The sequence below is a fragment of the Musca autumnalis genome, unplaced genomic scaffold, assembly GCF_047663935.1.
Source record: "Musca autumnalis isolate F117 unplaced genomic scaffold, ASM4766393v1 scaffold_4, whole genome shotgun sequence".
NCBI lineage: Eukaryota > Metazoa > Arthropoda > Insecta > Diptera > Muscidae > Musca > Musca autumnalis.
In genome coordinates, this window is record NW_027411977.1 from 49,848,902 (window position 1) to 49,863,950 (window position 15,049).

The 15,049-nt window shown below is 35.8% G+C and overlaps 1 protein-coding gene across 1 annotated transcript; it reads right to left on the reverse strand.

Annotated features, from left to right (window-relative positions):
- Nucleotides 1-2,732: 2,732 nt before the first annotated feature.
- LOC141402722 (uncharacterized) lies at nucleotides 2,733-3,591 on the reverse strand. The gene is made up of 3 exons (XM_073984585.1): nucleotides 3,339-3,591; nucleotides 3,109-3,276; nucleotides 2,733-3,045 (listed from the first exon to the last, which is right to left on the reverse strand). Exons 1-3 carry the CDS (start codon nucleotides 3,573-3,575, stop codon nucleotides 2,992-2,994), a joined length of 459 nt encoding a protein of 152 aa, XP_073840686.1. The 5' UTR covers nucleotides 3,576-3,591; the 3' UTR covers nucleotides 2,733-2,991.
- Between the last annotated feature and the right edge of the window lie 11,458 nt (nucleotides 3,592-15,049).

Below are 15,049 nucleotides of genomic sequence, written 5' to 3' on the forward strand. Positions count from 1 at the left end.
TAATAACTACTGACCTTTCCCCTGATGCAAATTGCAATAATGTGTCTGCTAGATAACGGGCTTTGTGCCTAATATATAATGGGTTTTGTGTAGAGAACCACAATTTCCTCCCATGCTACAAATTGTCTTTATCATGACAGAGAAATTTTCAGTTCAGTTGTCATATTGGATTTTTTATACAAATATTGCAACGACCCCACCTATTTTATACCTCGGGATTTAGGGTAAAGGGGATACAAACAAAATACGACCAAAGATATGTCTCATCGAAATATTGGTTTTAGATCCCAAGTATGTTTGGACAAAATTCATTTCAGACAATTTGGAGTCTATTTAGCCCTGTCCGTTCATCTGTCTCTCTTAATGTCTAGCTGGCTGGTGCGCACGATAACTCTCGAACGGATCTACCGATTAGAACCAAATTTTATACATCGTAATATTTTGCCTAAAATTTGTTTAAGTTGGAATAGCCTACATTCCAGTCGGTCCACATCTCCCCCAAAAAAGTTCAAAATTGTTTTCGAAAAATTGTGTGAACGATAGCTGGCGAATTGAGAAATCGATTTGCTCCAAACATTCCATATATTATTATTCCTTCCAGATATAGGTCGGATAAGACTATATCGGTCCACACTTTAGGGTACCTCCCACAGAGTCCTCTCGAATCGTTTTGATTTTTTTTTTTCAGCAGATTGTACTTGCGCCGCAAATCCGCAAGATAACACTCAAGGGGATTTTCTGATTGGTCTAAACTTTACACATCGTATTATTTCATCCAGTCATGTATCAGGTTTGAATACGGACTATATCGGTCCGTCATTCGAGTACTTCCCACATAAAATTTGGGAGAAGTGAAGTTTGAGGACCCGTATCGGATCTATTTGATTTTTTAAGAAGGTTCTTTTCACGGTCCCTATTCTGGTCCCTTTTCCGAGATAAGTCATACTTCCTGATATAATAGTCCAGAAGTTCCAAAAAGCCCTGCCGGCTCCAACTAAAATTACAAATCTGAAAAAATAATTCTCAAACTTTTCCAAAACTCAGAAGTTAGCTAACTAACAATTGATTGTGTGAAGCAAACTCGTGTTACAAAATAAATATATTTTTATACGTCAAAGACTGAGGGTATATCGCCGATAGCGCAGCTGACTTATACTATCTTCTTTGGTGTGTAATTGAATATGAATAATTTTGGGATTTACAAATTTGTTTGCATGCAAAATTTTTGAATTTCTATTCATTGTTAGTTATTTCTACCGACTTAAAATATATTTTTGATATCACAATACATGCCCACAATGAACTATTTTCGAAGCATATGTGAGGTACAAGTGCACAATTTTTGGACGATAGATCTTCAATAAAATCGCAATTTTCGCAATTATCAAATATACCAAATTGCATGGTATAAATATTTATTTATTTTAGGTGTATTCCAAAAAGGAACCTGATATTCAAAGACAATTTGAAGATATAGCAGGAGGGGCTAATCAATGTGAATTTTCCAATCTTCGACTTTCCCATACAAAAGTTCACGGGAGATGACTTTCCCAATACAAAAGTTCACCGGAGATGACTTTTCCAATACAAAAGTTCACCGGGCATGACTTTCCCAATACAAAAGTTCACCGGAGATGACTTTTCAGTAAAGACAAGGGAGGCTGCTCTTATATCAATTGATTCATATTAAGTTATTGATATGTGACCTAGTTTTTATTGCCGAGTCCGAACGGCGTGTCCTAAGTTGGCACTTGTAGAGACGTTTTTCATGGCAGAAATACTCACGAAATATCGCCAACATTACTAAGGGGTATTTTGCCACCGTAGACAATTTGATGGGAATCGAACCTGGACATTCAGCATGCAAGGCGGTTGCACATAGCTAATTTCTACAAGTTGTGGTGTAGGGTAGCACATGGTCGGCCCCGTCCGACTATAGCCTTTGCTTACTTGTTTTTTTTTAATATGGCGAAGGTAAGTATCCTGGCCCCTTCAAAATTCAGGAAAATATGCATCCTTTTTTCACCGGGGACCATTCCTGTACATTTCCTGAAAATTTCACGAAAATCGGTTCAGTAGTTTTGTAGATGTAAGCTATTTTATAAAGTGGGCGTGGTCACGTCTTTGGTCCTAAAAACGTAAGTAAGGTCAGAGGCACAACCACAATTGTCTCGCAAATTAATTTCCAACCCGATACATTCGTAATTATTGTAAATATAGCATTTTTTAAAGAAATAGGGTATAGGGAAGTACCCGCCCCTCCTAAATTCAAGAAAATATGTAGCCTACTTTCACCGGGGGCCATCGCTGTACATTCCCTGACAATTTCAGGAAAATTAGTTCAGTAGGTTTTGTAGAAAAGATAAAAATTGAAAATTGAAAAAAAATGAATGGTCAAATTTTCTTTGTAGAAAAACTTATGTTGGGTTATGACGAACATTTAAAATAAGAATTATCCAAATTGGTCCAGCCGTTCTCAACTGATGCCATTACCAACGACCGACATTTGATTTTTATTTATATAGATATAGCATTTTTAAAGAAATAGGGTATAGGGGAAGTACGCCACCCTCCGAAATTCAACAAAAATTGTAGCCAATTTTAACCGGGGGCCATCCCTGTACATTCCCTGACAATTTCAGAAAAGTCGGTTCAGTAGTTTTTGTGGAAAAGTTAAAAACTATAAATTTAAAAAAAGTGGTCGTAAAAGAATTATCTAAATCGGTCTAGCCGTTCTCAACTGATGCCGTTACCAAAGATCGACATTTGATTTTTATTTATAAAGATATTATAATGTACATACATATGTAAGTACAAATTGACGAAATACGTTTCACTTCTTCATTCCCGGGTTTAAACTTCAGCATAGGGGTTTTTATTTCACTTTTATTAATTCACCAAATATTTGTAAACAAATCTTTTTCGGGCGACTTTTATTTGTTTGGTCGTAGGCTATGTAATCGACAACAAGTTTACGGCGGCCTTCAATATTCATGGATACTCGACGAAGGTATCAATGGTAAAGGGCTCGAAATGGTATGTATGCTGTAAAAGAAGAATAAAATAAGTAGCTGTGGCCCCTCAATTGTCACCATATGTTGCACATACTCCATTAACATTAACACATTCACGTTCATCCAAAGGTACATGTTTTCCCCACATTTGATACCATAGTGCGTTGGGGTCAAATTGTACTTTACAGAAATCCTGAACTGTCATCGACAAGGATGTTACGTGCCATGTGCCTTGCTGAAATTTGAAAACTTCTCCACGCATCTATACAGAACAATTAGTACAAATATGTATATTTTTAGTTTGTAAAATAAAACAAAACTTACCTGAATACGATCAGATGGTTTAACGCCTTCCCACACAAAGGTAGTATTTCCAAAGACTTTAATACCATCTTCCATTAACTCGTACGTTATTTTGCTCATATCCACTAAATCATGGATTCCATTATTATCTGGGATATGTGGACAGTTGGCAAAAATTTCGGAATCATCAAATACAAATTCATAACGGTAAGCTTCGACAAGTACCGCCAGAGATATGCTAATAATTAATGTAAACATTTTCACTGGGGATTTTGGTTTTACAAATTAGATTTATATAGAGGTTTAATGAGATAGAGCAATGTTGTTTTTAATTCACACGAAAACACGGAATTGGTTACAAATATTAAAACAATATGTAGATGTGTTATCACGTTTGAAGCTTACATGTTTAGACTGTTACCAGTCAAAGAGAAAAATGCGGGACAGAGACAGGGCTAAACTGTAAACAATGGATGTATCGCGAAATAGGAGATGTATAGCAGGCTCGCCCATCTGTATTCTGTGGGGGCCCACTGAATTTTTTTGCATTTGCCATTCTCTCTCATTCACAGCGTACTTGTGCAAAAACGTATGATAACACTGCTCAACAAAATTGAAAAAGTTGAATGTTTCAACCGAAGTTGTTGATGTTTCTAAATGAAATCGGCGAGCTATTTTCAAATCTGGTCACGGTTTTTCTCCATCAGCTCTTGTTCTTGAGATATAGCTCACAATCGGTTTTTACGAGTTTTACCCAGAATTTCGTTATTTTCGGATACAAACAAATATTTTTTTGCGGGTTTTTCGACACTAATATATTAAGAAGATGTTGAACGCTTGATACAAAACGTTTTTTGAAATAATTATGGCGAATATTTATCAAAAAATATAGAAAACATACGATGAATCTTGTAAAAATTGCATATTTTGAGTACTTTAAGCGGTAATTACGTCATAGAAGCTTCATATGGCATTCCGGATATGCTCAGGGTGTCTGCTATATAGTCCTGTATTCAAATATTTAATATAAAGTTCATAGCGCCCACGATTCACCCATAACCTAGAAATCGTCATGAAGACTGCTAAAGGGAAATCATTTACCTGTGATATCATTACCAAATATGCCATTTACTTTTCAATGGCAGTCTTCATGACGATTTTTAGGTTATGGGTGAATCGTGGGCGCTATGAACTTTATATTAAATATTTGAATACAGGACTATATAGCAGACACCCTGAGCATATCCGGAATGCCATATGAAGCTTCTATGACTTCCCCCGATGACGTAATTACCGCTTAAAGTACTCAAAATATGCAATTTTTACAAGATTCATCGTATGTTTTCTATATTTTTTGATAAATATTCGGTCGAGGGTTAAAACACCTGGTCTCCAGCTTCACACCCATGAATGAAAGACTTGCTACAATTCGAATAAAAGCTAAATTCTTCAACATCAGCTTTATTTGCGCTCATGCTCCTACTGAAGACAAGGACGAACAGACCAAAGATATATTTTATGAGCGCTTAGAAGAAACATATGACCGTTGTCCTGCCCATGAAGTTAAATTTATTCTAGGCGATTTTAATGCCAAAATTGTAAAGGAAAATATCTTTGGCCCAATAGTCGGAAAATTCAGTCTCCACAATGAAACATCTGACAATGGCATGAATCTGACAATCGCAGCAACAAAAACATGTTAGTTGGAAGTACCAGACTTAAGTATCTCGATATTCATAAGGGCACCTAGCTGTCTCCAGATCGAAGAACAAGAAATCAAATTGATCACGTTCTTCTAGAAGGAAGACATTCATCGAGCGTGTTGGATGTACGATCGTACAGAGAAGCAAACATAGACTCGAACCACTACCTTGTTGCAGCAAAGGTACGCACCAGATTAAACGTAGCAAATAAAGCACGAACAGACACAACACGGAAGTTAGACATCTGTAAGCTGAAATCGCAACAGATAGCCACAGCATATTCCACCCAACTAGCCCAATTGCTTAGTCAAAGCACTCCTCATCCCGATAATATATCAGCGAAATGGAAAAGTATTGCCCGATCCATGCAAACAGCCGAAAAATCCATACATGGATACCAGAGACCTCCACCAAGGAATCCATGGTATGACCAGGAGTGTCGTGCTGCTACCGAAGAGAAAAATACGGCATATAGGGCTACTTTATCGTGAGAAAAGGAGAGAGGAGAAACGTCTTTTCCGCAGGAAAAAGAGGGAGATGGAAAAGCGGGAGTGTGAAAAAATCGAGATGTACAGGAACCAGAATGAAGTCCGAAAATTCTACCAAAGAGTCAATCATCAAACTGATAGCTTTGGTACAGGCACATTTTCCTGTAGAGACCAGCAAGGTAATTTGGTAACTGATACAGATAGTGTGCTCAGGATATGGAAGGAACATTTCTCCAATCTGCTGGTATCCAATAGTAGCGAAGACGATGATACCACAGATCCCATCCCAGAAGATGGTATAGAATGTATACCGCCCGGCCAAGATGAGGTAAAAACAGCAATCAACCGGCTAAAGAATAATAAAGCAGCAGGAGCCGATGGCTTACCAGCCGAGCTGTTTAAAACCGGAGGCGACGCGCTGATAAGGTGTACGCATCAGCTAGTTAGCACCATCTGGCAGGAAGAACGCGTACCCGACGATTAGAACCTGAGCATCCTATGTCCCGTCCACAAGAAAGGAGATAAGACTGTATGCTCCAACTATAGGGGCATAAGTCTTCTCCCTATTGCCTATAACATAGTGTCAGGGATATTGTGCGAACGACTAAAGCCAATGGTCAACGAAATAATTGGACCATACCAATGTGGCTTTAGACCTGGCAAGTCCACCATTGACCAGATATTTACCCTGCGGCAAATCCTAGAGAAGACCCAAGAGATGCAGATCGACACATTTCACCTTTTTGTCGATTATAAAGCAGCATTCGACAGTCCCCTCCGATCAAAGGTATTCCACGCAATGTCTGAATTTGGTATTCCCGCAAAGCTCATGCGGCTTTTTAAGATGACTTTAACTGATACTAGGTCCTCAGTTAAAATTGGAAATAACCTCTCTCCTCCAAAAGAGGTTTCAGACAAGGAGACAGTCTTTCGTGTGACCTATTCAACATTTTGCTGGAAAAGGTAATACGAGATACAAATGTCAAAAGAAATGGCACAATTTACACCAATAGCCACATGTTACTTGCTTATGCATCATGGCACGATCAGTAAAGGAAGTAACTGATACCTTTAGGAAGGTCGAAGCAGAATCTGCGAAGGTGGGTCTGGCGGTGAACGGCGAAAATACCAAATTGATGGTGTCGACGCGCAAAGCGTCCATAGAGCTCGTATCAACTGTGGAAGTTGGTACCTATAATTTTGAGGTAGTTAAAGACTTCATCTACCTCGGTACTGCCATAAACACAACAAACAACATCAGTTGTGAAATAAGAAGAAGAATTGTGTTGGCCAACTGATGCTACTATGGTTTAAGTAAGCAATTTAAAACAAAGCCACATCTTGTCAAACAAAAATTACACTATACAAAACGCTGATACTACCCGTGCTTATGTATGGCTCCGAAGCATGGGTACTTGGTGTGTTTGAGAGGAAAATTCTTCGAAAGATCTACGGGCCGATTTGCGTTGACGGTGAATATCGACGTCGTATGAACCACGAGCTATATCAGCTATATACAGACATGAATATACTGAAACGTATCGAGATGCAACGATTGCGTTGGCTAGGCCATATCATAAGAATGAGCGATGATGAACCCGCTAAAAAGGCGTATTAATACATGCCACATGGCGGTGCACGCAGAATCGGCAGGCCTAAGCTTCGATGGAGCATACAAGTGGATGAAGAAATGAAAAGGCGTGGTATTCCAGAAAGAAGCGAAAAACAAAGAGAATTGGAGATATTTTCTTAGTTCGGTCTATGGAACAAATGTTCTGTAGTGGGCCAGCTAAGTAAGTAAGTATGTAATTAATTTGAAAGAGGATTTAAAACAATTAAAATAATTTTATAGTTAATTAATTTCTTAATTTCTCTAAAAAATGCTTATATAAACTTATAGTATTCCTTATGTGAGAGAAAAAAATATTAAGCCAAAATATTAACAAATTGTTATTCTATTGAATTTAGAAAATAATTTGAAGCTATTAGAACAATAGTGTATTATTTTAGCAATTTATACTGAACTATATTGTGATATAGCCTTATACAATTATTTATTAGAGGAAAAAAACAAATATTGAGCCAACATTTTAACAAATTATTTTAAAATTTTGAAAGTGATTCTAAGCTATTTGAATAATTTGTTGTGATAAAACATTATTATAATTAAAATTAAAAAATTTAAACATTCAATAACAAGATCAAAGTTTACAGCCGAAATTTTAACATTTGCTTAATATTACCAAATTTAGAAAACGATTTGAAATTTTGTAGATAATTATCTAAATTTTCTTATATTAATGGGTTAGTATTAGCGTGTTAGTTGTGTGGAGTAGATGTGGGCGCGTGTCGTGCCGTGAGTAGTGCGTGTTCGTGCCTTCTCGAAAAACGCCGTGTTTGTGCGTGTCGTGCCGGAATACATTTTTGGCCGTGCGTGATCGTGTTTTTTTGTTCGACACGGTTTTGCACGATACGACCAAACACGATATGCACTATGTGACACGATCGTGCTAAATTTTTGGTCTCCCTTTAGAAGTCGTGCAAGAGACCATACTAAACACGAAAATCGAACAAGAATATATGTAAAACCGACCAAAAAATGTCTAAAATTATTTGCTTCGTTTTTGTAGTCTGGTACTTATTACCGTTTTGTTATGGAGAAGCCAGAGTATGAGTGAAAAAATATGATGCTTGTTTGCAATTTGTTTTGTTCATGAGAGAAGCAAACGCAAAAACTTCCCAAAGTATTAACGCAATATACTCTCTTTTCATAAAATATTCAAAGAGTGTTACAAAAATTTTGCCCTTTGGTCTAAAAAACTTTTCAAAGTCGCAGTCTAATACCCTAGACCAGCGACGACCACAGAAATACAACCAAAGCGAAGAAATGTATGAACGTATGAGTGAAAAAAGCAACAACCACATTATGTTTTTGTTTGTTTTCATTCATTTACACTGTACGTGAGAGAGAGAAGCAAATGCAAAAACAACTCAGTGGGCGCCCTCACTATACGATCTAAGCAAAGAAGCTCGTCCCTGCCCTAGACAGACGGCAGCGTTAATTTGCATTAGCTGCCTTAATTCAAATTAATTCGTGCATTATCCACATTCTTAATGCACAAAATCAAAGGAAATTTAAACTATATTTAGGTATTTCAATATGGCAATGCTGTAAAAGAGAGCCCATATTCATGTATAAGAGAGAGCATATTCATGCTCTGAGACACAATTTGCATTGAAAATCAATTGTCTTTTGTCAAATTTCCATGTTTAAGAAAATAAAAAAGGAAAACAAATCAGAAATTTTCGCGTTTCTTTCAAATAAGTAGTGGTCTTTCTCGAATAGAATAGCAGCTAATCGTTTTTCGCGCCTTCTGTTAAATCTATTTTTAAAATTTTTATTTTCACAAGCACTTCATTACCTACCATACCAATTCTGTCGAAAATAATATCTTCTTCAAATGTTCCTTTAGAGTTTTGCGACATTTTTTAATATTAAAAAGACTCAAAAATATCGCGAATAAATTACATTTATTTTTGCATTATCGTGGTGAAATAGTCAATGGTAGAAAGTATATTTGTTTCGCAATTTTTGGCGAAATTTTGTAAAACTTTATGAAATGGTCTGATGGGTACAAACAAATAACAGAAACAGCTGTTTCATAAATGCAGAAACTATCGTCTGTCAGGGAAAAAAGTTAATTCAAATTAAGAAATTTTTAATGCAAATTAACTCTGCCGTCTGTCTAGTTTATAAGGAGATGCATTTTTATTAGCTAATGTAAAAGCAATGTCCCGGAGCTCTTGAAGCAAATTTAAATGGAAGGTGCTTACACCTCGGAAGTTTTTGCGGATTCTGAAACTACAATGTTCATAGATGAGAAAATCAAAAAATAAAAAAAATTGCCGGAGTGCTTTTAAAATAAATCGCGATTCAAGTTGGCATTTTTAAGGGTTGTTTAGTTTTTCACGATTTTGCTTGGAAACCGCAGATCCTATTGAAATCGGACTAAAGAAGATGTTGTAGCCAAGAAAATTCTCTACAAAATTGGTCTCTCTGGTATTTTCGTAGGTTTTACCGTTATTGAGATGTATAAGTTCAAATTGGGTCAATACATTGACTCCATCGCTTCCTTATAAAAAATGTCATACATGGTGCGCCTTAACTAACTTAAGTGAAAACCGCATACACCTGGGAAGTTTTTATTGATTTTGAAACAGCAATGCTCATATGCAAGAAAAATCCAAAAACAAGAAAAAATCGTTGGAGAGATTTTTAAATAAATCGCGATCAAAATTCACATTTTTAGGTTTTTTAGGTTTTCGCGATTTTGCATAGAAACCGCAAGTCCTATCGAAATGAGGCTAAAGAAAATGTTGTAGCAGTGAAAATTTCCTACAAAATTGGCCGACTAACATTTTCCTATGTTTTACAATTTTGGAGATATAGAGGGTCAGATCAAACTTTCCGATTTTTTTCTTAGGTCTTCAGGATTTAGCTTGAAAACTGCAAATCCTATCAAACTGGGAATAAAGAAAATATTGTAGCAGAGAAAATTCCGTACAAGATTGGCTTTTGTAATTTTTTCCTAGGCTGTACCATTTTTGACAAATATAAGTTTAATATGAGAAATTGCCGTCATTACATTGTTTTATAAGGAGGCGATACAGACAATACATTGTCCCAATTTGAACTTATATATCTCAATAACGGTAAAATCTACGAAAGTTCCATAAAGCCCAATCTTGTAGAGAATTTGCATAGCTACAACATCTGCCTTATTCCGATTTAGATAGGATTTGCGGTTTTTAAGCAAAATCGTTAAAACCTAGACAACCCTTAAAAATTCCATCTTGAATCGCGATTTATTTAAAAAGCGCTCCGGCGATTTTTTTAATTTTTGATTTTTTTTCATCTATGAACGTTGTTTTCAGAATCCGCAAAAACTTCCGAGGTGTAAGCACTTTACATTTAAATTTGCTTCAAGAGCACCGTGATGTTACTTGATATACAAAGTGAGAACATAGATTTTTCTAATGATGACCAGGAAATTACAATGCCACATTTACACGAATTTTCAGAGTTTTTGGATCAAAATTGCAAAAAGACGAAAAATGAAAAAGGCTCCAATTGATACAGAAATTGATACATATTATCGAGTGCCGTATCTAGCCAGACTGATGTTTTAAACTTTTGGAAATACTATTATTAAAGAAGTTATGAGTATTTCTTTGCATATAGTTTTTACAGAATTCCACTTTTTCAAGGCGCGATATCTCTGGATCCGTTGGTCGAAAAAAAAATCAGAAAATATACTGTAATGTCTTGTTGATGAGCAGCATCACCACAGCAAAAAAAAAAAATAAAGGAAATCCAATATCTCATATTGAAAAAGTGTCCGATTTCACTCAGAAAACCCCATTGAATATTTTTGAACAAATAAATGTACACCTATACTGATTTCTTCTTTTGTAATTTCGTGCGTGAGTGTGCGTGTTCGTGCCTTCTCGAAAAACGCCGTGTTTGTGCGTGAATGTGCATAAAAATTTTGGTCCGTGTTCGTGCATGTTCGTGCCTAATTTTTTAGGCACGCGCCCATCTCTAGTGTGGAGTGAGAGGAGTTCGGGAAGACGGAATAGTTTCCATTGGATATAACGAATAGCAGGGGAGTGGGATATTCGCTTTAGTTAGTAATGATTAGTACGTTTTTTTTAGATGTTTACTTTCTTTTTATACCCTACACCACTATGTGGAAAAGGCATTATAAGTTTGTTTTGGTAAAAATTCATGTAACACCGCGAAATATTCGTCGGAGACCCCCAATGTGGTATACCAATCTTCATATCTCGACGAGATAAAGCGATTTTGAGACGTGTGTCCGTCCTTCCGTCCGTCTGTCCATTATAAATTGTAATCAAACTCCAGGCCGCAATTATGGATCGATCGTCGCAAAAATTTGTATGGTGGTCGGGTTCAGACCAGAATAGATCCCTATTTTTATTGGTGATGATTGTGAAATATTTAGCGGATGAAATGGACCAAAAACATAATTTTTATCTAATTTGGTAGCGGCTCTGTAGGTCACAATAATAGTCCGATCAACGCGTAATTTTAAATAAGGTAAGAGTATATCACAAAGGAGAAACTTGCAATTTGAGATGACGATCGGATAATATTTAGAGGGTTAAATGGACCAAAACTTTTGTGTGAAAATTGTTAATATACAGCTTATATCTTTATTCTTGGAAGACATATTCCGGGTAAGTAAGCTATACTTGGAAAATAAACTTTTGACCTTTCTATTGATGCCAATTGTGTTGGTGTGCATGACAAGATAACAGACTTACAGCCTTATATATCCAATTATTTGTTTGTAGTGTAATAATAAACACGCAACACTGAATGAAAAATGTTCGTTGTATCAATGAACGGGTTTCATTGATTATTTTTCATTGATGCTATGAAACGTCCCATTAATATAATGAAATGTTTCATTCATGCAATGAAACTTTACGTTATTTAAACTTCAATAATTTTTGGTTTCATTGTATAAACGAAAATGATTTCATTGATGCAATGAAACTTTTAATTTCTATAAATTTATGAAAAGTATGTATGTTTTGAATTTATTCTATTTAGTGAATGGGCTAAAAAAACTAGTACGCAAACATCTTTAAAAAAAATGGCGAAAAATGTATACACTCGATGTGTTTGATTTGCTTTAAAATGAATGAAACAGTTTCATTAAATAAATGAAAGAGTTTCATTAAGTAAATGAAACAGTTTTGAAATTCCTTTTTGCGTTTTGCATTCTTTGTAGTCTGTTAAGTTATAAAATTTGTCTTCTAATTATTTTGTCTTTACTAAACAAATTAAATTTTTGACAATCATAAAAAGAACACATTTATATATTGGCTAAATACATATGTATAGAATCATATACATAAATATGTATGCATGAATATTTGCCAAAACTAGCAACTGTAAAAAATTCGCTACTGTCGCCGATTGGCGTTGGTATACATAAATATTCATCCACATTAAAAAGAATGCTCTTCTCAGTTCTTTGTTATTGTTTGTATTGTCGTTCCACCGTGGTGCAATGGTATGCACGTCCGCCTTGCACGCAGAAGGTCGGGGGTTCGATTCCCCGGCCAGGCAACATCAAACATTTTAACGGTGGCTAAATACCCCTCAGTAACGTTGGCGACACTTCCTGAGTATTTCAGCCTTGAAAAACTTCTCCACAAGTGGTGTCTTAAGACGCGCCGTTCAGACTCGGCGATAAACAGTAGGTCCCATATCATTGAGCTAAATATGAATCGGGGTGCACTCATTGATATGAGAGAAGTCTCCCTTGTCCCGTATGGGATGTTGTGGAACAATGTTTTTTTTTTTGCTATTGTCGTTCATTGAATTCCATTTGTGGTTGTGTTTGAGTATTTAACAAGCAGAAAAAACACGTGTTGGCAAAACAACTACCGCTTTCTTAGCTACATCACGTGATGTTCAACAACATTGTTTTAGTTTGCACTAAACCAGAGTCAAGTGTGGATGAAAAAAAAAAAAATATTTTACGTCTGGTGTTTTCAACTTTAAAACCTGTGATGTGTTTAACATGAAAAGAAAATGTAAATATTACTTTTTAGGTGTTCAGTTGTTCTTTTAAGTGAATTTTCATTTATATTTTTCTTGTAATGGAAGCATTCAATAGAAAATATAAAGATGAGTGGCATGGCGGAGAAACTGTTACCATTGACCAACGAAGCATCTCTCACATAGAAATAGAAAAGGTTGTTTTGTTGTATAGTTTTCTGTCCAACTGCGAAAGTTAAAGGTAAGTGAATGTTTAGAAAGAAAACCAGACAAATTACTAAAAATTGTTTTATGGTTTTCGATTTTGCTTACAGATGACAACGCTAAAAGGATAATTAACTTCGCTGAAAGTAGGTATGAAGTGTTTAATAATGTGAAATGAAAATTCTTATATTGGTTAAATTATTTTTTGTAGTTTTTATGTGTTCGTTTATTTACTTTTTTCATTTTCATTTATAGTTGCAATGGAGATAAAAATTGAAAATCCAATGATCAGTGGAATTACGGAGACTGTCCGTGACCAATGAAATGCTGCTCCCTTAAGAAAAAAATGCTGTATCCTAACATCGTGGATGTACAAAGGGGATGACTCAGTGACAAAAGTTGGAGATAAGTTATTGTTTAGAAAACCAGTCAATTTGTTAGCAATTTGTTTAATGTTTCAATTTTACTTACAGATGACAACGCCTAACATTACTAAGGGGTATTTTGCCACCGTTGATTGCTTCCCCGGCCCGGTAACTTCAAATGGTGGGAAAATACACCTCAGTAATGTTGGCGACATTTTCTGAGTATTTCAGTCATGTAAAACTTCTCTACAAGTAGTGTCCTAGGGCACGCCGTTCGGACTTGGCGGTAAACTGTAGGTCTCCACATCAGGAAATATGAATCGAGGTGTACTCATTGATATGAGAGAAGTCTTCTTTGTCCCTTATGGGATATTTGTGGAACAATTATTATATTATTATTATTTAAGCTTGATGTGATAAGGTGGCAGAATCCACAAAGTTATTTCTTACAATAAGAAATTTTGTATGGTTCCATAAATGATTTTTTGATTTTCTGAAAGGTAATTTCCAGGGGTAGTACGACTATAGTCTTTGTTTACTTGTTTTAATTATGACTCTTTGGGTTTCTTTTTTTTATTTGTAACCCAATGCGTAATATTTTGTATTTGGCGATTATTTTCGGAATGCAGACGTGAACTCAGATGACATAGGAAGGCTCATGTTGATCCCATTTAGCCATAGCCTTTGCTATAGCCTACTCATGGCATGAGTACCTTCAACGTCAATTAAAGCCATAGATTCCCGGTGCAGTTGAACCATTTCGAATACTATAATGTGATGGATCGAATACAAATATTGGACAATTTGCACCCAGACCGCCGGGGCTAGATATCTATCCATGAGCCATCTTACCTCTTGACCAATAATCGCTTTTTGTGTTTTTTATTATTTATTTTTAAACATTCTTTATGTCTGATTTGTGGAATTTCTTTCCACTTTGTGTAATAATAGTAACATTTCTATCTTGAGAAACAATTTCTTTTTTATAAAGGGTTTTTCGTTGCTTTTTATTTGTTTGTTGGAAATGAATAATTCATCTCCATTGTTGAAATCACGAGGGGGTGAGCGGGTTTTGTTATTTCGGGCGTTTCTAGTTTCTGGTTTATGTAGTAAAAGAGCCTTAATACCGTCGAATGTGTGTTCTCTAAAGTTTGCCATCTCTTGGTAATTTATTCTAGCAGTTCTATTATGGAAAACATCAGCGGGTTTTCGTTTTGTAACAGAATGTATGGTATTATTGTATCTATCCACGGTTATAGCAACACGCTCCTTAGGTGTCAATCTAGGAAGATCTTTACACAGACACCGATATATTTCGATTAATGTGGAATGTAACCTCTCTATCTGTTCATTTGTGTCACTTCTATAGTTTGCG

Excerpts from the sequence above, each read along its gene's own strand:
- LOC141402722 (XM_073984585.1), bottom strand. The coding sequence starts at position 3,575 with ATGTTTACATTAATTATTAGCATATCTCTGGCGGTACTTGTCGAAGCT. Across the intron at positions 3,277-3,338 it reads AACCATCTGATCGTATTCAG|ATGCGTGGAGAAGTTTTCAA; the intron begins GTAAGTTTTGTT and ends TGTTCTGTATAG. Across the intron at positions 3,046-3,108 it reads AATGTGTTAATGTTAATGGA|CATACATACCATTTCGAGCC; the intron begins GTATGTGCAACA and ends CTTCTTTTACAG.